The sequence below is a fragment of the Oncorhynchus mykiss genome, chromosome 1 (assembly GCF_057628025.1).
Source record: "Oncorhynchus mykiss isolate SJ-2025 chromosome 1, ASM5762802v1, whole genome shotgun sequence".
Lineage (NCBI taxonomy): Eukaryota > Metazoa > Chordata > Actinopteri > Salmoniformes > Salmonidae > Oncorhynchus > Oncorhynchus mykiss.
In genome coordinates, this window is record NC_143022.1 from 62,385,322 (window position 1) to 62,409,224 (window position 23,903).

General features: G+C 40.8%; 1 protein-coding gene and 2 long non-coding RNA genes across 4 annotated transcripts in view; 1 reads left to right on the top strand and 2 right to left on the bottom strand.

Moving 5' to 3' along the window:
* Positions 1–581: 581 nt before the first annotated feature.
* Positions 582–1,573, top strand: LOC110525756 (uncharacterized). The gene is made up of 2 exons (XR_002473818.3): positions 582–652; positions 970–1,573. It is a non-coding gene; the product is annotated as an uncharacterized LOC110525756 (long non-coding RNA).
* A 1,379-nt stretch (positions 1,574–2,952) lies between these two features.
* adka (adenosine kinase a) overlaps positions 2,953–23,903 on the bottom strand; it is a 36,861-nt gene continuing 15,910 nt past the window's right edge. For both annotated transcript variants that reach the window (XM_021606138.3, XM_021606148.3), the window contains exons 3-11: positions 13,987–14,040; positions 10,740–10,818; positions 10,427–10,599; positions 8,604–8,712; positions 6,742–6,912; positions 5,985–6,020; positions 5,785–5,899; positions 4,087–4,176; positions 2,953–3,959 (exon numbers count right to left, since the gene is read on the bottom strand). In XM_021606138.3, coding sequence (XP_021461813.2) covers positions 3,835–3,959; positions 4,087–4,176; positions 5,785–5,899; positions 5,985–6,020; positions 6,742–6,912; positions 8,604–8,712; positions 10,427–10,599; positions 10,740–10,818; positions 13,987–14,040 — 952 coding nt within the window. In that variant the 3' untranslated portion in view covers positions 2,953–3,834. The remainder of the gene's footprint in view (positions 3,960–4,086; positions 4,177–5,784; positions 5,900–5,984; positions 6,021–6,741; positions 6,913–8,603; positions 8,713–10,426; positions 10,600–10,739; positions 10,819–13,986; positions 14,041–23,903) is intronic.
* Positions 18,132–19,591, bottom strand: LOC149985602 (uncharacterized). The gene is made up of 2 exons (XR_016496249.1): positions 19,046–19,591; positions 18,132–18,911 (listed from the first exon to the last, which is right to left on the bottom strand). It is a non-coding gene; the product is annotated as an uncharacterized LOC149985602 (long non-coding RNA).

Sequence of the window (23,903 nt, forward strand, 5' to 3'; positions counted from 1 at the left end):
GTGAATTAATCTCCCAGTGCCTGATGAAAAGCAGACTGAACCAGGTTTCCTCTAGGATTTTGCCTGTGCTTAACTCCATTTTGTTTTGTTTTATTCTGAAAAACTCCCCAGTCCTTAATGATTACAAGCATATCCATAACATGATGTAGTAGTAGATCTGTACCAGTACAGAGGGATAGGGCAACAAGTGATATATGTTTCAGTAAGATTGGATTCTTTGCAATTTTAGCCATGGTTATCAACTGTACTGCAGGGATGGAACATAAGTCACGGAAAATTGTGGTTGTGGTGGCAGCAGCAGAGTAGTATTTGGGTGTGTGAGACTTGACATCAGAAGAGTTACAGGGTGTTTTAAGTGGTGATGTCCCATCCTTTCAGGTTGTTGGCATGAGGTAGAACTAAATAGATTTAAATAGTGGAGTAGGGTGGTGTTATTTATTTTTTATGTAGGGAGTTTAGTGTTATTTAGATGGTATGGTATTTGTTTATTTATTTTTAAAGAAAAGTCTAGCAGGTGGCGGTAATGCAACATATTGGATGCCAACCGCCGTTAAACCTCATCGAAGAAAACTGGGATAATTCTGTGTCACGTGACGTGCGGAGTGACGACATATAATTTTCATTTGGCCATTTCCTGGGAGAAGACTTTAACGTTAGTCAACATATTATGTGAACATTTTCAACAAATGACTTTCCTCTGAATGTAAAATTCGATCATTTGGGCATGAAACGAGTGTTTACGTTTGACATTGACCTACTAGCCAAGTTAGTTAACGTTGGACACTAACGAAATAGCTAGCAGGTGATCTCGTCAGTTTAGACGAACAATCTAAATTAAACTAACTAGTTAATTCAGGAATGTGCGAGTTATGAATTACCGCTCATTTTAAATATACTGAATTGGTGATCGGTATAGCCAGCGAATGAAAAAGGTTTCAAATAATTTTGTTCAATCTGATTTGTTTACAGGGCAAAGGAGTACTCTTTCCCATTTCCCCGGCAGATGGCGATGTTGAATCGTTTGTCTTTACCGTCCAAACGCATAGTTTGCAGCTGCCAAGAAACTCTTACAAACCTTTCCACGGGGGGTATCTAAAACATTCTCCATTCATGCTGCAAAGGTGTCGATTTCCTCCTTAACTGGATTTAATGGCAAGAAATCGTGAAAAATATTGGGCAAGATATGTGTACTTTCTTTATGAAACCATTTTCCACCACCATGCTTATGTGGTTTTAATGCTTATGAAGGCTAGTCCCGGATGATGCATATAGGTTGCAGCAGTATATAGTACCAAACGACGTTCCATACAGTCTTCTGTTTACACCTGGCTGTCAGGGTGAACCGGTCAGAAATTACAGCACTTTTTGTACATTGACCACCCATTTTAGGGGACCAAAAGTATTGGGACAAACTCACTTGTGTGTATTAAAGTAGTGAAAGGTGAAATATTTGGTCGCATATTCATAGCACGCAATGACTACATCAAGCTTGCGTTTCTACATTTGTTGAAATCGTTTGCTGTTTGTGTTTCAGATAATTTTGTGCCCAATATAAATTGAATGGTAAATCATGTATTGTGTCATTTGAGTCACTTTTATTGTAAATTATATGTTTCTAAACAATTCTACAATAATGTGGATGTTTATCATGATTACGGATAATCCAGAATGAATCGTGGATAATGAGTGAGAAGGCTACAAATGCACAAATATACCCCCAAGACATACTAACCTCTCACCATTGCAATAACAGGGGAGGTTAGCATTTGTGCGTCTAACTTTGTCATTGATCATTATTCAACATTATCTAATCATGGTAGCATCCACATTCATGTAGTGTTTAGAAACATTTTCTTATTTAAAAAAAATACTTATCTTTTTACTACACGTAAGTGATTTTTCACAATACCAGATCTATTATGCGTGGGAATACTTTGGAATAGATTTCCCAAATTAATATGACTTGGAGCTGATTGGCTGGTGTCCAGAAAACTTTGGGGAGCAAATAAAATCACCAGTTGGGGAACCCTGGAGCAGAGAGAGATCAGTAGACACTGTAACCAAGAGAGGTGGTTGTTAAAGGGGAAGTGGTAGTGAGCAAAAAGTTCAGACTCAGATTTATGCCCGTGAGTGCATATCAATTCTGTAAATCAGGCAAGATCTTGGTGCACTGTGTGACGGGTCAGGGGCGCTGGTCCTGGGGTATATGATGATCGAGTGAGGGAACTGGTCGACACTACGTCCTGCCCAATCAAGGCTTCCTCAAACAACTGACAGACCTGGATATACAACTACAGGAGGACATACTAAGACACTGACACACACACATTCATCAGTAGAGAAGCAAACAGGAGATGGACTATAACAACATGAATGGAAGAAACTATAATAATCTGTCTGAATGCTCACTGCTTGTATGTTCAACTCCATTGTACTTTGTTAAATGTGTATATTGCCATACTGTTAAATTATTACACAGTAAATACACTATTAAAAAATCAACCATATTGTCATTTCATTCATATTTTGAAAGCAATATGGCGATGGCGCCTATCAATAAATGTGTTCTCAATTTACCTGGGGAAATTAAGACAAAAATAAGCGTTAATTAAATATCCTTGGTAATTTGGGTTAGCAGCTCATATCGAGGATACATAGGATCCTTTCCTGAATCATAACAGTGATTTAAAAAAAAATAATGTATCGCTAGCCTGTGTCAATGGACAATGAGTGAAGTATTCTGTAGAAGCAGCAAGTCACAATACCACACGCAGACTCAATGATATCAACAACCATACACATGAGGAGAGGTGCTTACTTCTGCCCTAAGCCTCACAGCCCCTGCAGACCAAGTTCCCCATTTACAAACTAAACATTTGCACCAAGGTTCCTAGAGTGTTATGAGACTTATACACATGCTGTTTATAAAATTATAAAAAGCCTATTATGATATTTTGTTTTAGACCAACTGAAATGTGTTTATTAGCCAATATCTACAGGCTACACCCGCATCACTTTAAAATGCATTATTTAAATATGAATCATTTGTAAAACAGCCATAAAAATCACTAATGACTCAAGAGGCTTTGACACGTTTACAAAGTGTACAGAGAACTTTACACTTTTACTGTGCGCTTTAAGGTTAAGGAATCTGTTTGGTTTTACAGCAACACTACCCTGCAACAACACTTGTCCGCTTCAATAAGCCTCCAGTCACAATAAAACATCAATCAATGAAAACAATGATCAAATCTAAACCACAATGACACCGCCTATCTAATTTCTATGCGCAGTGTTCACCCATCCGTAACTAACCCATTAACCATGTCCCTAACCTGTTACCTAATCCTGACTCACTAACTTGGCTTTAGCTGGGTCTCCAAGGAGAAGACTGGACAGCAGTCGGATTCCAGCAGCATCCTGCAGTGTGTGTAAACATGACAGTTTATTGAGAGGCTGATAGTTAACTGTGAATCGGCAGTATTACGTTGGTACCTAAGGTCTAACTGTGTTTACAGAGGGCAGTAGACTTCAGCAGTCCTTAGGGAGGGCAGTTGAACATCAGTATAAACAGATACTGCTGTATCAGGCAGTGTGGCCCGAGAGCATCCCCTAGCGTAGGACAAGAAGAATAGGCACAGAAGTCTGGTTGCAGAAAGACAAGGGAAGAAGGGATGAAAGCAATGACAGATATATGGATGGATTGGATGAAGGCATGGATGGATGGTTGAAAGAAAAAAAAGGACAGGGGGGACCTGGTTTCATTCAGTTGGAAGGTAAGGGTGGATGGGTTAGGGGTAGGGGTAAGAGGTCAGCAATTAAGGTTACAGGTCATCAGTGGAAGTCTGGTTTTTCGGGGAAGGTGCATCCTGCTCGTCTGATGATGACGTTGGCAGCGTAGTGTCCTGCTTTCACACACTGTTCCAACTCCTTGTCCTGGACCAACTCTGACAGGAATCCTGCATGACACACACACACTTATTCAACTTTCTCAAGGACCAACTCCAAGGACCAGACAAATATCCCTACAGAATGCCACCCAAAATGTTCATGCACATAGACAAACACACACTCAGGGACACGTACCTCCTACAAAGGCATCTCCGGCTCCATTTGTGTCCACAATGTCCTTCTGGTCAATCTTCAGCACTGGGAACGTCTCCACCTTGTCACCTCCTTCACACACACACACACACACACACACACAATAAGGGTTGAAAATGGCAAAGCAAAACACACACACACACGGTATATGGGTTGAAAATGGCAAATTTGGGCACTAATAGGCACCTTAATTGGAATGTAGTGGCTGTACAGTATCATGCTATACATGTCAGAACTCTGGCTCTACGCTTCACAGCGCTGTAGGATCATAATTTGAGCCATTTGAAACTATTCCTGCAGCAACAGGAACTGTGAATTATTATGTGTATTATAATTAACAAACATTGTTTGTAGGGGTTAATACATTTTCATGTTTGGGCAATTCAAGTTGAACATTTTAAAGTGGAAATTACCAACTTTAGAAGCCATTTTAAACCTACAATAAAAGTATGCATTTCTTGCTGTGCAGGTAAATCACGGCAACAAAAGAGTGATCAAGTTAAGATCCTACATCTTTATGGGTGTTGACTGACAGCCGTTCTGAATTTAAGCATTGCGCACAATTTATTTTGTTGTCAGTGAGGGCAATGATGTAAATTGCGATGACTCAATGTATTTTGAATGATGAGACGTTGAGAATAAGAGGATTATAAATAAATAATGCTTTGATGTCATACAAGCAAGCCATACCTGTGAGGAAATAAATCATGTCATATACAGTGTCAATGTTTATGATCCATGTTTGATGTACAGATACATGATGATATGATGTCATACTCTGGGTTGTTCCGAACAGAATGAGCCCATGTTTGTTTATTGTGAAGAAAATTCACTGCAGCACATGCACCTGAATGCACTCATAACTCCTTTCTAGGAGCACCAAGATTACGATCTGTTTCTCTGAATTGCCTTGTGAAAGCCTAACACTGTAAGATCATATTTTATAACTTAGCTAGTCATGTTGGCAAAAGAACACGCTTTCAAATGATGCCCACCTGACCCAGATTGTGATTTATAATGGACCCGTTTTGGGATAACGTAAACAGTAATTGTTTGATGGCAGGGATGCAGGATTGTGTTCCAAACAAAACAATTACTACATGTGCTTGGTCTAGTTCCTCAAATGCACAGCTAGGAGAGCTCCAAAAAAGCATCTTATAGTTGAAGACTCTTCTTTGAGTCATAAAAGTGCATTGAAATTGCTTAGAAACTGTACACACGTTGTCGATGTGTGTGGCCACTTGGAGACAGACACCAGTTAGTCCTCTCACTCAAACCCTTGTAATTTTAGTTGTCTTATGTTGCACCTAACACACCTTTTTCAGGAATAGTCTTATGTTATTGAATCAGTGTTTTCAGATTTCATTATCAACAAATGTGGCGAAAAGTATGGTAAATGTAAAATGCACATAAAATCAACAGTGTAATGTTCGGATTCAGTCTTGCGTCCGGTGAACTGTTGTGTCCTCACCTTTAGTTGAATATCTCCAAACTGTTCCCGTTAAATTGCTACCATGGTTATGCATATTGTTTCATATTTCTTGTGTAAGAAACATTTCAATTTGGCCTTATACATAATGGCCAATTCCAACGAGTTGCTGAAGGCAGGCTAGTTTCTGCACTCAAATCAGTGTGCGAGTGACAGTGTGTGTGCCTGTCAACTTGTGTGTGTGTAGTTACCTTTGGTCATGATGGTTCCGTCCTTCCCCTGAGTAAAGACAACGATTCTCGGTCTCTTCTTGTTGACTTTGGGCAGAGCCTCGGCCTTCTTAGCAATCTCCTCGATGTCCTCAGTCTACAAACACACACCATAGTCACAAACAAGCTATACTAATATACAAGAGTGTGTGTGTTTGTGTTTCAAATCGCATTCCACTCACCTGAAAGCCTTGCTCTTTTGAAAACGTGGCAGCCTCCTGAAAAACAGAAATATCCCATTCGTTTCCATTTACACGGGAGTGTACAAAACATATTAGGAACACCTGCTCTTTTCATGACATAACTTTCACCTGGTCAGTCTATGATCCCTTACTGACGTCCCCTGTTAAATCCCACTTCATATCAGTGTAGCTAAAGGGGAGGAGACAGATTAAAGAAGGAATTTTAAGCCTTGAGACATGGATTTTTATGCGCGCCATTCAGAGGGTGAATGGGCAAGACAAAAGATTTTAAGTGCCTTCGAAAGGAGTATGGTGTCATGAACTGCAACGCTCCTGGGTTTGTCAGGCTCAACAGTTCAAGAACGGTCCACCACTCAAAGGACATCCAGCCAACTTCACACAACTGTGGGAAGCATTGTAGACAACATGGGCCAGCATCCCTGTGGAACGCTTTCGACACCTTGTAGAGTCCATGCCCTGACAAATTGAGTCTGAGGGCAAAAGGAAGGTGTTCCTAATGTTTTGTACATTCAGTGTATTTCTCCATGTTGTCCTATCTCGTCTGCCTGTCGGTCTCTCTCTCCATCGTCCTCTCGCTCCCCATCTGTCTACTTGTGTCTGTCACCCTTTCTCTGCCTATTTGCCCGTTGGTCTCTTTCTTTCCATCACTCTCTCCCTCTACCATTCAGTCTGTCTCTCTCTCTCCAGAAGTACCTAGATACTGGATAAATGAATGAATGAGTGTGTGTGTGTGTACCGTCTCGTTGCCGAACAGCACGTCCACATAGGGCATGACCTCCATGAGGGCATCTTTGAAGAACTGAGAGATGAAGGGAGCGGAGAGATTCAGAGTGAACAGCTTGTTGTTCTCAGAAGCGTGTTTGGCCACTTTCAGTATGGACTCCAGCGACACCGTCAGGAAGAAACCCTACGGAGGAGATAATAAAGCCTGTTATCACTGCTACACAGCCAGTTGTAATGCTACACAGAGCCTGTATTACGCTACACAGCATGTTATAATCAATGCTCCACAGTATGTTATAATCAATGCTCCACAACATGTTATACTAAATGCTACACAGCCTGTTATAATCAATGCTCCACAGTTTGTTATAATCAATGCTACACAGCATGTTATAACCAATGCTACACAGTATGTTATAACCAATGCTCCACAGTATGTTATAACCAATGCTCCACGGTATGTTATAATCAATGCAATATGTTATAATCAATGCTACACAGTATGTTATAACCAATGCTCCACAGTATGTTATAACCAATGCTCCACATTGTTATAATCAATGCAACACAGTATGTTATAATCAATGCTACACAGTATGTTATAACCAATGCTCCACAGTATGTTATAACCAATGCTCCACAGTATGTTATAATCAATGCAACACAGTATGTTATAACCAATGCTGTACAGTATGTTATAACCAATGCAACACAGTATGTCATAACCAATGCTCCACATTGTTATAATCAATGCTCCACAGTTTGTTATAATCAATGCTACACAGCCTGTTATAACCAATGCTACACAGTATGTTATAACCAATTCTACTGAGCCTGTTATAATCAATGCTACACAGCCTGTTATAATCAATGCTACACAGCCTGTTATAATTAATGCTACACAGCCTGTTATAATTAATGCTACACAGCCTGTTATAATCAATGCTACACAGTATGTTATTATTCCATGCTACTAAGCCTGTTATAATCAATGCTACACAGTATGTTATTATTCCATGCTACTAAGCCTGTTATAATCAATGCTCCACAGTATGTTATAATCAATGCTACTAAGCCTGTTATAATCAATTATTCACAGCCTGTTATAATCCATGCTACACAGTATGTTATAACCAATGCTACTAAACCTGTATTAATTAATTATTCACAGCCTGTTATAATCCATGCTACACTATGTTATTATTCCATGCTACTAAACCTGAATTAATCAATGCTACACAGCCTGTTATAATCCATGCTACACAATATGTTATTATTCCATACTACTAAACCTGTTATAATCAATTATTCACAGCCTGTTATAATCCATGCTACACAGTATGTTATAACCAATGCTACTAAGCCTGTTATAATACATTTTTCACAGCCTGTTATAATCCATGCTACACAGTATGTTATTATTCCATGCTACTAAGCCTGTTATAATCAATGCTACTAAGCCTGTATTAATCAATTATTCACAGCCTGTTATAATCCATGCTACACAGTATGTTATAACCAATGCTACTAAGCCTGTTATAATCAATTATTCACAGCCTGTTATAATCCATGCTACACAGTATGTTATTATTCCATGCTACTAAGCCTGTTATAATCAATGCTACTAAACCTGTATTAATCAATTATTCACAGCCTGTTATAATCCATGCTACACAGTATGTTATAACCAATGCTACTAAACCTGTTATAATCCATGCTACACAGTATGTTATTATTCCATGCTACTAAACCTGTTATAATCAATTATTCACAGCCTGTTATAATCCACGCTACACAGTATGTTATAACCAATGCTACTCAGCCTGTTGTCAACAATGCTACTCAGTGTGTGTGTATGTGGTCTTTGTTACATACAGCGATATAGTAAACTTTGGCTTTTTCCACCAGTTTCCAGTTCTCCTTCAAGTCCAGATGTTTGTCCTTCTTATAACAGTTAGCTGCCGCTAGGTTAGCTACCAGGGACCTGAGAGAGGAAGGGGGGAAGGAAGAGAAGAACGAGTGGAGTTGATGAGAGGGACACAGTGGAGTTACAGTGGTAAGACAAAGTATGTGAACCCTTTGGAATTACCTGGATTTCTGCACAAATTGGTCATGAAATTTGATCTGATCTTCATCTAAGTCACAACAATAGACAAACACAGTCTGCTTAAACTAAGAACACACAAACAATTATACGTTTTCATGTCTTTATTGAATACATTCATAGTGTAGAGTGGGAAAAGTATGTGAACCCTTGGATTTAATAACTGGTTGACCCTCCTTTGAAAGCAATAACCTCAACCAAACATATTCTGTAGTTGCGGATCAGACCTGCACAACAGTCAGGAGGCATTTTGGACCATTCATCTTTACAAAACTGTTTCTGTTCAGCAATATTCTTAGGATGTCTGGTGTGAACCGCTCTCGAGGTCATGCCACATCATTTTAAAATCGGGTTGAGTTCAGGACTCTGACTGGGCCACTCCAGAATGCGTATTTTCTTCTGTTGAAGCCATTCTGTTGTTGATTTACTTCTGCGTTTTGGGTCGTTGTCCTGTTGCAAGAACAAACTTCTGTTGCGCTTCAATTGCCGAACAGATGATAGCCTTACATTCTCCTGCAAAATGTCTTGATAAACTTGGGAATTCATTTTTCCGTTGATGATAGCAAGCTGTCCAGGCCCCGAGGCAGCAAAGCAGCCCCAAACCATGATGCTTCCAACAACATACTTTACATTTGGGATGAGGTTTTGATGTTGGTGTGCTGTGCCTTTTTTTCCTCCACAAAGTGTTGTGTGTTCCTCCCAAACTCCCAACTCAACTTTAGTTTAATCTGTCCACAGAATATTTCGCCAGAAGCGCTGTAGAACATCCAGGTGCTCTTTTGCGAACTTCAGACAGGAGTGGCTTCTTCCGTGGTGTCCTCCCATGAACACCATTCTTGTTTAGTGTTTAACATATTGTAGACTCGTTAACAGAGATGCTAACATGTTCCAGAGATTTCTGTAGGTCTTAGCTGACACCTTAGGATTCTTCTTAACCCCATTAAGCATTCTGCGCTGTGCTCTTGCAGTCATCTTTGCAGGACGGCAACTCCTAGGGAGAGTTGCAACAGTACTGAAATTTCTCCATTTGGAGACAATTTGTCTTTCTGTGGACTGATGAACATCAAGGCTTTTAGAGATACTTTGGTAACCCTTTCCAGCTTTATGCAAGTCAACAATTCTTAATCTGAGGTCTTCTGAGATCTTTGTTCGAGGCATGGTTCACATCAGGCATTGCTTCTTGTGAATAGCAAACTCAAATTGTGTGAGTGTTTTTTATAGGGCAGGGCAACTCTAACCAACATCTCCAATCTTGTCTCATTGATTGGGACTCCAGGTTAGCCGACTCCAGACTCCCATTAGCTTTTGGAGAAGTCATTAGCCTAGGGGTTCACATACTTTTCCCAACCTACACTGTGAATGTTCAAATGATGAATTCAATATATACAATACAAATACAATGATCAGTGTGTTATTAGTTTAAGCACACTGTGTTTATTTATTGTTGTGACTAATGTTATGACCAATTTATGCAGAAATCCAGGTAATTCCAAAGGGTTCCCATACTTTATCTTGCCACTGTAGATGGAGTGGAGCCTTGACCTATTGTCCTTGGAGTGTGTGTATTATGAGAGTGAGAGAGTGACGTGTTTACCTGTTGTCTCCGGTGATGCATGCGGCACAGGTCCCTGTAGGCTCCTCTGTCTGCTCATAGTAGTAGGCGTCCACGTGGGCCTCGTCTGCCTTCTGCTTCAGAATCTCCCCAAACTTATCCTCTCCGATACAGCCGAAGAACGTACACACCTTGTGGGGATCCTGGATCATCCACTGTATGTGTGTTTAAGTAGGTTAGCACGTGTGGTGTGTGTCAGTGTGTCTGAATGAAACATACCTGGGCAACCTTTACACATTTTGAAAAAGGTACAGTGGGATAGTGTAATGACTAAGTGTGTGTGTGCGTCTCATACCTGGGCGATTTTTATAGAGTTCTGTGTAGCTCCTCCGGCATGGTACTCTACTTTAAACTTTTTGACAATCTCTTCAAACCTACAACACACATGCACGTACAATGTTTAAGACAACAGGGAAGTTTGTTGTATGGTTTCAAGCTTTACCAGGATTCAGTACATATGGTATGAGAAACATAATATTTTTTCTTCTGAGACAGAGCTAAAGACCATTATGGCCCCAGTAGCTCCAAGTAACATGTTCTGTTCTCTATATATAGGAGCCTTATCACCTACTGATAACACACACAGACAGACAGAGAGAGTGTGAGAGATGGAGAGGGGATGGTAGAGGGGGAAAGAGGGAGGTGTTTGCGTGCGTACATATGCGGGTCCACGTGTGTATTAATGGGGGGATGCATGTTAAACGGACTAAAATAGGGCTGGCCCAGCAGAACAGAGCTAAGGAGGTGAGGATGAGATTTTGCGAGACTGTTTGCGCCATTGGCTGAAAGAGACGCACAGGAGTGAATCAGATGCCTTCCCCCTCCAGCACAGCTATTTCCCAACTTTAGTGGTTTGTTTACTGCCCAGTCTGTCTGCTGACTCAACTAGAGCAGGGTGGTTGTGTGCTAACAGAACAGCTGAGGTCAGTATTGGTCACAACTCAAACATCTGGACAGGAATGGACTAAGGCTGGGGGGGAAGGGGGCCAACACACCTAGGACACAGCTCAAACACCTAAACCTGAGTGACACAAAGTTACAAAACGTTCAGATAGAAATGTATTGTGTAGAACATACATGATTGTCTGAAGAGTAGAATAAATCGACTAATTTATATCTGCAACGTCATGAATGTTACACTTCTTAGTCTCAATAAGCCTCCTGCAGTGAGACATTTCTCCTCGACCAATAAGAATGCCTGGATTAGAGCGGAGGGAAACTCCCAAGGCTACAACAAAACTCTGCACAGCTGAGACTGTTGCTCCCTCTGTCTGGACATGCTCCAGATATACTAATTATGTACAGATTTTCTGGGGCAGAATGAATCAAATGTCTCAGAGTAAGGGCTTTCCCACATCGTTTTGAGCTATAATTTGAATCAGAGTCTGATTCTTTGTTACATTGTATTTCTTTTTTTTGGTCCAGTTGGTTTCACATTGCCAAATGTCAAACTAAAAAAAAGTCCTAAACAAAAACCACGTGTCCATGCAAGTCATTTGTTTATTGGAAAAAATGCTCATGTTAAATCCATCTGTGAGCATCACTTGCGTGTCCCAATCTTCATAATACTTTCGCTTTGGTCTTCCAACAACTTGCGGGAGGAAACTGAGCAATAGCCACTCCAACCCTAACCCTATAGCCCACATCGCCCCTAATCGGATGCGCTTCTACTCAGAATGTTTCAAACATGTCAAGTTATGATGATGCATGCATTTTGCAACCAATCATAAGTTCTCACCTGCAGTGAACCACGGTGCATTATTTAGTGCGCTCCCGAGTGCAATAGTGTTCACACCAGTCCAAACAAACCGAATTAGGGGGGAAACGCACTAGAGTTGTAAAAGAAACGCTCCAAAACAATTTGACGTGAAAAGCCCCCTAAGAGTGCTGATCTAGGATCAGGTTCCCCCGAGTCCATGTAATCATATTAATTGTGATCTAATTGGCAAAACTGATCCCAAATCAGCACTCCTTCTCTGAGACGCTTAGTTAATAGGTCCTTATCAATAATTTGTTTGCTGGAGGGCAAGGAGACTCCCAGCTCCGCTAAAACTATTGACAACTGTGTGTCGTTTTCAATGGATTGTTAAATAAATGTTAAATATTTAGTTGGAATATCATCACCTATTGAAGAGCATAGCCAGAACTACACATTTACAATTACTTGATGCAAAACAATTGCTCACCTTTAGCTTTATCATCAGAGTTATACAGCAAGTAACTGCATGCTTTTCATGATCAGTAAACATCAATTGATCGTGTAATTTCAGATACGCGAGGGAAGCCTCACGATATCAGCCACCATTAATTTGATGTTTGAGTGATATAAAATAAAAGTGAACTATACCTGACAAGTATGAGTGGTTTAGCTTAATTTCCCATCCTTTGTGGGCTCTGCCTGTCAAGCAGCAGAAGGGCGCATTTGGCGATGTACTGTTGTCTGATAATGTTTACTTTGCAATGTACCGGTATAAACTTTGTACATTTGGCTACACATAGTGGTAAGTAGAACTAATGACTGCATTGCACACTCTTGGCATTCTCTCAACCAGCTTCATGAGGTCCTTAGGTAGTCACCTGGAATGCATTTCAATTAACATGTGTGCCTACTTAAAAGTTCATTTGTGGAATTTCTTTCCTTCTTAATGTTTGTTTAACACTTTTTTGGCTACTACATGATTCCATATGTGTTATTTCATAGTTTTGATGTCTTCACTATTATTCTACAATGTAGAAAATAGTAAAAAATTAAAGAATAACCCTTGAACGAGTAGGTGTTCTAAAACTTTTGACCGGTAGAGTAGTTAACAAGCTAACTTTCAGGAAATAAACTAGATGGCTATATCCAAATATTGATTGATTTGCTTGCCATCTATAATGGTGATGACAGTAGTCCGACTGACAACTTTGCCAGGACGAGAACTTGCTGATGTCAAGCTCTTTCCAAAAGCCTAATATCTGATGAAGCAAGCTAAATGCTTATCTAGCTAGCTACATGCCAAATTAATCTCCCAATGCCAAAAGAAGTGCTCAATGTTTTATGGTACAACATTCATATGATATACAGATCTGATCTGAAGACAACGTTGGTTTTACCCTACTGAACCACAGGGAAAACCTCCACGGTCCTTTCCTTCACCGCAGCTGTCTTCTTATCTCTATGTGATTAAATGTAGACTTTCTTCCTCAAACTGCTTTGGCCCGGCCAGGTGGGGGAGGTTAGGCCTCTTGCCCTTCTGTTGGCTAGTTCTGAACCTCCTGCCCCATCATTGGCTAGACTCGTCCCTGGTGAATTCTAGAACGTGCCTGTTCTGTCCAGCCCACTCCAGGAAAGAGAACAGCTCAGTGTGTGAACTTACGGACCCTATATGTGTGCGTGTGTGCCTGAACAGCGACCACAGACAATCAGGAGTTTAAAATGGAAAAACACTTCTTCATGCAACAAAGAAATAAGGCAAATGTGAGGCAACTAAGACTTTACATGAACCTCGGATTATGTTGAATGATTGATTGAATTAATGTGAGTGGTAGGAGGTACCCACAATGCTTTATGCTTGTCCTCGGCCAGGATCTGGTCGTTGGGCTTCAGACCGTACCTGAGAGAGAGAATGAGAGAGAAGGGGCAGGAAGGGGGAGGGAACGAAAGAAAGAGATGAGTATCTTTCAGTCGTTGAGGATGAAAAAACAGGAGAGCTTCAGGGAACAAAGTCTGAGTCTGTGCCCTTTAAATGTCATTTTCTACGACACAAAGAAATCTCCTCTGATTATATACATACGCACACAACAAGGTGATTAAAACCCACTCCACTTTGATCAGGATCTAGTTGATTACTTTACACCACAGCTCTCTCTGGATTTATCAGCTTTGTTTGTGTGTGTGTGTGTGTGTGTGTGTGTGTGTGTGTGTGTGTGTGTGTCTAGACTAAAATGATTGTTCCATAAAACCAAAGAATGTTCAAGGTTTGGTCACTTTCTAGTTCTAATCCATTGTTTACGTAAGTGGTCTGAGACAGACTGGTCTCGGGGCTGTAATCTAGCAGAGCCCTTTGATCCGCTCCCACTACATACAACTACTAAACACTAATTAAACCTATATAAACTTTATCCAAACCCCATCTAACCCTTAACATGCACTCACTACATACAGCTACTACCCCAACATAGGAGCTACACCAGTGCATCGAGGAGCGTCTCACGCTCTGAAAAAGTTACAGGTCTAGTGTAGCAGGCCAATAACCCCAATGATTCAGTCCAGATACATACAGGCACGTGGAAGCCACACACACTACTGAGCCTCATTTTGACTTGTTTTAAGGACATTACATCAAAGTTGGATCAGCCTGTAGTGTGGTTTTCCACTTTAATTTTGAGTGTGACTCCAAATCCAGACCTCCATGGGTTGATAAATTTGATTTCCATTGATAATTTTTGTGTGATTTTGTTGTCAGCACATTCAACTATGTAAAGAAAAAAGTATTTAATAAGAATATTTCATTCATTCAGATCTAGGATGTGTTATTTTAGTGTTCCCTTTTGAGCAGTGTATTTTCTACACTGTAGAATAATAGTGAAGACAACAAAACTATGAAATAACACATAGGGAATCATGTAGTAACCAAACAAGTGTTAAACAAATCAAAATATATTTTATATTTGAGTTTCTTCAAAGTAGCCACCCTTTGCCATGATGACAGCTTTGCACACTCTTGGCATTCTCTCAACCAGCTTCACCTGGAATACTTTTCCAACAGTCTTGAAGGAGTTTCCACATATGCTGAGCACCTGTTGGCTGCTTTTCCTTCACTCTGCGGTCCGACTCATCCCAAACCATCTCAATTGGGTTGAGGTCGGGGGATTGTGGAGGCCAGGTCATCTCATAAAGCACTCCATCACTCTCCTTCTTGGTCAAATAGCCCTTACACAGCCTGGAGGTGTGTTGGGTCATTGTCCTGTTGAAAGACAAATGACAGTCTCACTAAGCCCAAACCAGATGGGATATCGCTGCAGAATGCTTTGGTAGCCATGCTGGTTAAGTGTGCCTTGAATTCTAAATAAATTGCAGACAGTGTCACCAGCAAAACACCCCACACCATAACAACTCCTCCTCCATGCTTTACTGTGGGAAATACACATGAAGAGATCATCCGTTCACCCACACCACGTCTCACAAAGATTCAGCGTTGGGAACCAAAAATCTCCAATTTGGACTCCAGTCCAAAGGACAGATTTCCACCGGTCTAATGTCCATTGCTCATGTTTCTTGGCCCAAGCAAGTCTCTTCTTCTTATTGGTGTCCTTTAGTAGTGGTTTCTATGCAGATATTCGACCATGAAGGCCTGATTCACACAGTCTCCTCTGAACAGTTGATGTTGAGATATGTCTGTTACTTGAACTCTGAAGCATTTATTTGGGCTGCAATTTCTGAGGTTGGTAACTCTAATGAACATATCCTCTGCAGCAGAGGTAACTCTGGGTCTTCCATTCCTGTGGCAGTCCTCGTGAGAGCCAGTTTCATCATAGCACTTGATGGATTTTGTGACTGCACTTGAAGAAACCTTCAAAGTCCTTGAAATGTTCCGTATTGACTGACCTTCATGTCTTAAAGTAATGATGGACTGCCGTTTCTCTTTGCTTATTCAAGCTTATTTTGCCTTAATATGAACTTGGTCTTTTGCCAAATCTTCTGTATACTACCCCCCCCCCCCCCCACCCCCCACACACACACACACACCTTCTCACAACACAACTGATTGGCTCAAACACATTAACAAATTAACTTTTAAGGCACACCTGTTAATTGAAATGCATTCCAGGTGACTACCTCATGAAGCTGGTTGAGGGAATGCGTGTGCAAAGCTGTCATCAAGTCAAAGGATGGCTACTTTGAAGAATCTAAAATATTACTACATGATTCCATTAGTGTTATTTCATAGTTTTGATGTCTTCGCTATTATTTCACAATGTAGAAAATAGTACAAAATAAAGACAAACCCTTGAATGAGTAGGTGTTCTAAATTTTTGACCGATAGTGTACACGTGACATCTCTGAGCCCATGCCAGCCAAGACGCCACTGATAGGACAGGGGTACGGGAGGAGAGGGGGGATGAAGAGAGGGCGAGGAGTGGGGGAGAAATGAGGCCAGTGAAATAGTTTGGCCCTGGCCTTTTGGAATGATCGGACGGTCAGCCCTACGTGTCAGTACAGGACACTTCCTTCCACGCACGCTGTGGAGCACTGGGGCATGGTCTCAGTCAGGGTAGACTGGGTAAGTGGTAGCTAGCAACTGAGGCGGAGCAGGTAGCTTTCGTGAGCAAAAAGGGTTCTTGTTCCAAACTTCCAGTTCAAGTCAGTTTCTGTTTATTCAGTTTTACAATATAGCATTTCCAAAACTGCCCCCCCAAAAAGGTTTGTGTAACATGTAGGCTTACTGTTTAGCATTATGTTAAACTAAGAAAATATACTTCAGAGAAGGGGCCACCTACTGCAGTTTGTAGCCTTGAGGATGGATCATCTGTTACCCTAACCTGCTCAGTGGCTGACAGTTGCGGCTTCCAGCCACTCAGGTAATTGTAAGATAGAAATGTGTGACTTCTTTGGAAGAGGTTATCTACCTGGTCAATTCATGTTAGCATCTCAAAACATTGAGATGAGGTGAATTCCTCTGTTTTATAGGTGGCGGAAGTAAAGAAAATAGGCATGTCTTGGTATTTTCATTGTTTGAATTATGGGAGGCTATCCATGAACAATTATGTTTGTTGAAAAAAGCAAAGGGAGAGCTGTATTTCAAACCTATTTTCAAATTGCTAGGTCAAGCAAGCCATGTAGAATTATATCATCATGGTTAGCCTTTATGCTTAATTCGGGATGGTTATATAAAAAGTTGTACTGACAAAGTACAAGCTGTTGAATAATAAATATTGTTTAAATCAATTGCCTGGTTATTACTGGGCTACATTCATTTCAAGTAGACCGTGTGATAGCTAGGCTTAAACGAATAATCCATTCAAACTATCTTGCAGTATGTTTAGCATGTCAGCAGTCAAGTTTTAAAGATATACAATTTTCAAGAAGCAAAGTTTCACTTGCCACATCATAATGAAAATTGTATCACCATGATGCAAAACGCAGTGAAAATTAAAATCCTATATCTTGAAAACTTGACTGCTGACATTCAAAACATTTTGGGACTGTATCAACAATGGGCCAATGAAAAAAATACTAAAAGATAGTAGAAAACGGCCAAGATGGTCAATCTGACCATTTTCAATTTAGTAATTTGAATAACTTAATTTCAATAAAAACCTTTAACCTACCGGTCCCTGACTTTCCCTAAATATGGTGTATTTTACACTATAGGAGTACTTTGAGATAAATATCATAAAATACAATAACTTTAAGCATTTCATTCTCAAAAGAGCCATGACACGACCTTATGCATATATTGAACAGTAGAATAGCAGGGCCAAGACGAGTACCAATAGCAGCCAATGACACGTCTTCTGGATGTCAACTTCCTAACAGTCTAATAAATATATTAAATATATGCGATTGGAAATATAATAATTTGGTTGGGTTTCTAAAGGTCTTAGGTAACATTACAATCCGGAAACATTTATATTTGAAAGAACATAACTTTTCCTTATGTTACTGTAGGCTGGCTATATGTAAAAAAATAAATAAACAGAATTTCAAGTGTCAAATACATTTTATTTGTAGAGTGCCTTTGTTACAACTATGAATCAAAAATATACGTTGGAACAGAGTAAAAGCTCATTTTTATAACGACAAAACAAATAAAAATAACCAAACCATGACGCAAGATACGCATTCAATGAAGAAAATATCAGTAGCCTAAACATCAGTATAAGTGCCATGTGTGGGTGTGAAGTGAAAATCAGCACAAAAGTTATAATGGATTTATAATTAATTTAAGTGTCCATAAGACAGCGGTCAAACTAGTATATTAGTTATATAATAGTTATTGGACACATTTTTTGCTTCGCTCGCGCTTACAGTATGGTGTGCGTCTTCACGCAACAGCTGGATCTCATTTAGGGATAACAATCCCTTGTCCTAACAGTCGACACAAATCTTTGTCACTTTCACTTGCAACACTTCCCACAAACAAGTCACTTTCAGCTGAAACGGGTGTTGCGGGTTCTGTTCCGAGTGCATCTGCCCACCTGGCAGTTTCTCTTCCCCGGGAGCTGTATGCAATTTTGCTTGCGCAATGGCTCGCGTGGAATCTTTGCTGCTGCCTTGGCCCTCATATGTCTCTCACGTAGCCCGTGTGCCAGATAAAGACTCTCCTGCTCATGGTTTTGTTAAATTACTGCTTGAACACCACGTGTGCGTTGTTAGCAGCCAAGTCAAGCAGGTTGTAGAACACAGCAACAAGCCAGCGGCGAGTTCCACCTTTCACCGAGTACAGCAGTGCCATCTGATCCAAAACATCCTAATAGAATCCTAATAGAATAGAATAAAAAAAAGGTGAGGATAATTTTCTCATAGGAAAAACAACAAGTGTGATACAGAAGAGCATAATGCATTGCATATGTTTATCTATATATGGCGATGTGTATTACGTAATAGTGACATACCTTTGTTCGTTGCAGTGTGCAATAGCCTCCGGTTTTCTCGTTGTGCCCCGATCAATGGCAACTGTCGACTGTCGGATGCATGGTGCTCAAGACTCAAATGTTATTTCTTGCCTTGGTAATGTGCGAGTGTTGGCTTGCAATTCCGAAGCACTGTTCGAATATTTATTTATTTAACCTTTATTTAACTAGGTTGTGGGAAACTGTTACTGTGCAGTTTACCCTTATACTAAGGGAGGGAGCTCCCATCTCCTTTGTTCATGGTGCCGACCAGGCTTGTTTGCCAATAACAGTGAAGAAATTGTCCATGGTGACATTTTGCCCCTTGCCAATGTAAGGTTCCACAAGCATCCACACCACATTATCCAACACTCGTTCACCTGCTGCCCGATATGGGTCTTTCCCAGATATGGAAAGCTGTTCAGCACTAAATCAGAAGGATAATCAGAGATGTCGTGATCCATTTCTTCCCCGCCATCCAAGTCGTTCTCATTCAAATCTTGTAGTAACGCTAATGCAGCATGTTCATCCATTCGTCTTGCTCTTCTTATTGTAAATTAAGCACGCGCTCACTGTGTAACCTACTCCAAATAGACCTAGAGTAAACTAATAAGACTGTTTGGATTTGGTGGACTGATAAAGGGTAAACTGTTTTGAGAGTATAATTAGAAAATATTAATACAATAGAATGGCCCACCCTGTTCTTCATTCACAATTAGTGATTACATAATTGTATTTATCTGTGCATGGCTGAGCCATGGAAATCTATGGCTACGCCATGCCCTACCACAGTCAACACATACTTTACAGTAAATATATAATGGAATATAACAGAAAAATTAAATCCCAAATAGCTGTTGCTGATTGTCACCTGTACTCACATGGGCATGGAGCCATGGTTATTATAGGAAAAAGTTATGAAACAGAGAGACCATCAGCAAAATTTGTAGAGTTGTTTGGCAAAAATAGGTTAATTGGAAACCTTGGAATCTTCTCTTTCCGATAGGGTATAGCAATCAAAACGTCTGTCCTGCATCGACTTCTGTAGGAGGATAATGAAAGAAGTGCTATTTGGTAAACTCTGTTCCCTTCTTAGTCAATGCATGCTGCGCTGGTCATCAGTCTCTTCATTCTCAATTTGATAATTTACAACCCTGGTGACAATATTAACACCAGCCAAATGAGTTAAGAACAAATTCTTATTTACAATGATGTCCTACCAAAAGGCAATGTGCTAAGAGAAGGACAGTGCACCATCTAGCATTACTCCCAAGTACTTGTATGAGGTGACTACCAGAGAAAGCAAGTTGGCTTTGTTGTAGAGCATTTAACACAAAATCCGTGGAGGGTCCAGCCGAGTATAAGACTGTATCATCTGCATATAAATGGATGAGAGAGCTTCCTACTGCCTGAGCATGTTGTTGATGTAAATTAAGAAGAGCGTGGGGCCTAGGATCGAGCCTTGGGGTACTCCCTCGGTGACAGGTAGTGGCTGAGGCAGCAGATTTTCTGACTTGATATACTGCACTCAGAGAGGTAGTTAACAAACCAGGCCAAAGACCCCTCAGAGACATCAATACTCCTTAGCTAGCCCACAAGAATGGAATGGTCAACCGTATCAAAAGCTTTGGCCAAGTCAATAAAAATAGCAGCACAATATTGTTTAGAATCGAGGGCAATGGTGACATCATTGAGGACCTTTAAGGTTGCAGTGACACATCCACAACCCGAGCGGAAACCAGATTGCATACCCAAGAGAATACTATAGACATCAAGAAAGTCAGTCAGTTGATTATTGGCAAGTTTTTCCAACACTTTTGATAAACAGGGCAAAATAGAAATAGGCCTATAACAGTTAGGATCAGCTTGATCTCCCCCTTTAAATAAAGGGAACCAATGGGAACCTCCCCAAAGGAGAGAAAGGTTAAAAAGGTTGGAGATAGGCTTTGCGATGATAGGGGCAGCAACCTTTAAGAAGAAAGGGTCTAATCCATCTGAGGTCAAAGTCAGGTTTAAGGAACTCTTTTAGCATGGATCACTTCCAAAAACGTTTATTCATGAACAGCTAAACAGCTTACCACGGCTAAGTGTTGTATCCAGGCACTCTGCGTTGCGTTGTGCTTAAGAACAGCCCTTAGCCGTGGTATATTGACCATTTACCGCACCCCCTCAGGCCTTATTGCTTAAATACGCTGTATCACTCAGCATTTTGTTGCAGGGCAGGCACTTTCTTGATTATTGATGTTCAGTTGTAGAACTGTTTATTTGTTTTTATTATTGGATCTAAATTATTTATTTTGACATACAATGGTTAAAAGCTGCAATAAACAACTTTTTGGTTGATCCGACCAAATTTACATTGAAAAGTGTGTTATACAGTGCTTTTGAGAAGGTACTCACACCCCTTGACTTTTCTCCACATTTTGTTGCGTTACTGCCTGAACTTAAAATTGATTAAATAAAATGTTTTGTCACTGGAAGTGGAATGATGTTTCTCTACATTTTTCTCTAAAACTTAATAAAAAATGAAAAGCTGAAATGTCTTGAGTCAATAAGTATTCAACCCCTTTGTTATGCAAGCCTAAATATGTTCAGGAGTCACATAAGTTGCATGGACTCACTGTGTGCAATAAGTGTTTAACATTATTATTTTAATGACTGCCTCATCACTGTAACCCACACATACAGATCATTTTAAGGTACTTCAGTTGAGCAGTGAATTTCAAACACAGATTCAACCACAAAGAACAGGGAGGTTTTCCAATTCCTCACAAATAAGGGAACCTATTGGTAGATGGTAAAAATAGAAAAAGCAGACATTGAATATCCCTTTGAGCATGGTGAAGTTATTAATTACACTTTGGATGGTGTATCATTACACTCAGTCACTACAAAGATACAGGTGTCCTTCCTAACTCAGTTGCCAGAGAGGAAGGAAACTGCTCAGGGATTTCACCATGAGGCCAATGGTGACTTTAAAACAGTTACAGAGTTTAATGGCTGTGATGGGAGAACACTGAGGATGAATCAACAACATTGTAGTTACTCCACAATAACCTAATTGACAGGGAGAAAAGAAGGAAGCCTGCACAGAATAAAAATACTACAAAACATTCATCCTGGTGCAAAAAGTAACTAAAGTAATACTGCAAAAAATGTGGCTTTCCCCCCCACTTTTTGTCCTATAGACAAGGAGTTGTATTGCATTTGCCCCAAACACATTACTGAGTACCACTCTCCATATTTTCAAAGATAGTGGTGGATGCATCATGTTATAGGTATGCTTGTAATCGTTAAGGGCTGCGGAGTTTTTGTAGAATAAAAAAAGAAACGGAATAGAGCTAAGCACAGGAAAGATCCTAGAGGAAAACCTGGTTCAGTCTGCTTTCTACCAGACACTGGGAGATTAATTCACCATTCAGCGGGACAATAACCTAAAAAACAAGACCAAATCTACACTGGAGTTGCTTACCAAGAAGACAGTGAATGTTCCAGAGTGGCTGAGTTAGTTTTTTTAAATTGTATTTTTATTTTATTTAACTAGTCAGTTAAGAACACATTTTTTATTTACAATGACGGCCAACCCTGGCCAAACCTGGACGACGCTGGGCCAATTGTGCGCCGCCCTATGGGACTCCCAATCACAGCCGGATGTGATACTGACTGGATTCGAACCAGGGACTGAAGTGACACCTCTTGCACTGAGAGAGTGCCTTAGACCGCTGCGCCACTCGGGAGCTTTAACTTAAGGCTGCTTGAAAATCTATGGAAAGACTTAAACAGTTCTCTATCAATGATCAACAACCAATTTCAACCAAGCTCAGCATTCAACACCATAGTGCCCTCAAAGCTCATCAATAAGTTAAGGACCCTGGGACTAAACACCTCCCTCTGCAACTGGATCCTGGACTTCCTGACGGGCCGCCCACAGGTGGTAACAACACATCCGCCACACTGATCCTCAACACAGGGGCCCATCAGGGATGCGTGCGCAGTCCCTTCCTGTACTCCATGTTCACTTATGACTGCATGGCCAGGCACGACTCCAACACCATCATTAAAATTTGCAGATGACACAACAATAGGCCTGATCACCGAAAACGACGAGACAACCTATAGGGAGGTCAGAGACCTGGCCGTGTGGTGCCAGGACAACAACCTCTCCCTCAACGTGATCAAGAAAAAGGAGATGATTGTGGACTACAGGAAAAAGAGGGCCGAGCATTGACGGGGCTGCAGTGGAGCAGGTTGAGAGCTTCAAGTTCCTTGGTGTCCACATCACCAACAAACTAACATGGTCCAAGCACACCAAGACAGTCGTGAAGATGGCACGACAAAACCTATTCCTCCTCAGGAGACTGAGAAGATTTGGCATGGTCCTCAGATCATCAAAAGGTTCTACAGCTGCACCATCAAGAGCATTCTGACTAGTTACATCACTGCCTGGTACGGCAACTGCTCGGCCCCCGACCGCAAGTCACTACAGAGGGTAGGGCGAACGACCCAGTATATCACTGGGGCCAAGCTTCCTGCCATCCAGGACCTCTATACCACGCAGTGTCAGAGGAAGGCCCTAAAAATTGTTAAAGACTCCAGCCACCCTAGTAAGACTGTTATCTCTGCTACCGCAACGCAAGCGGTACTGGAGTGCCAAGTCTAGGTCCAAGATGCTTCTAAACTGCTTCTACCCCCAAGCCATAAGACTCCTGAACATCTAGTCAAATGGCTACCCAAACTATTTGCAATGCCCCCTCCCCCCCTCTTCACACCACTGCAGGTCTCTTTTGTCATCTATGTGTAGTCACTGTAATAACTCTACCTACATGTACATACTACCTCAACTAACTGTGCGCTTGTGTAG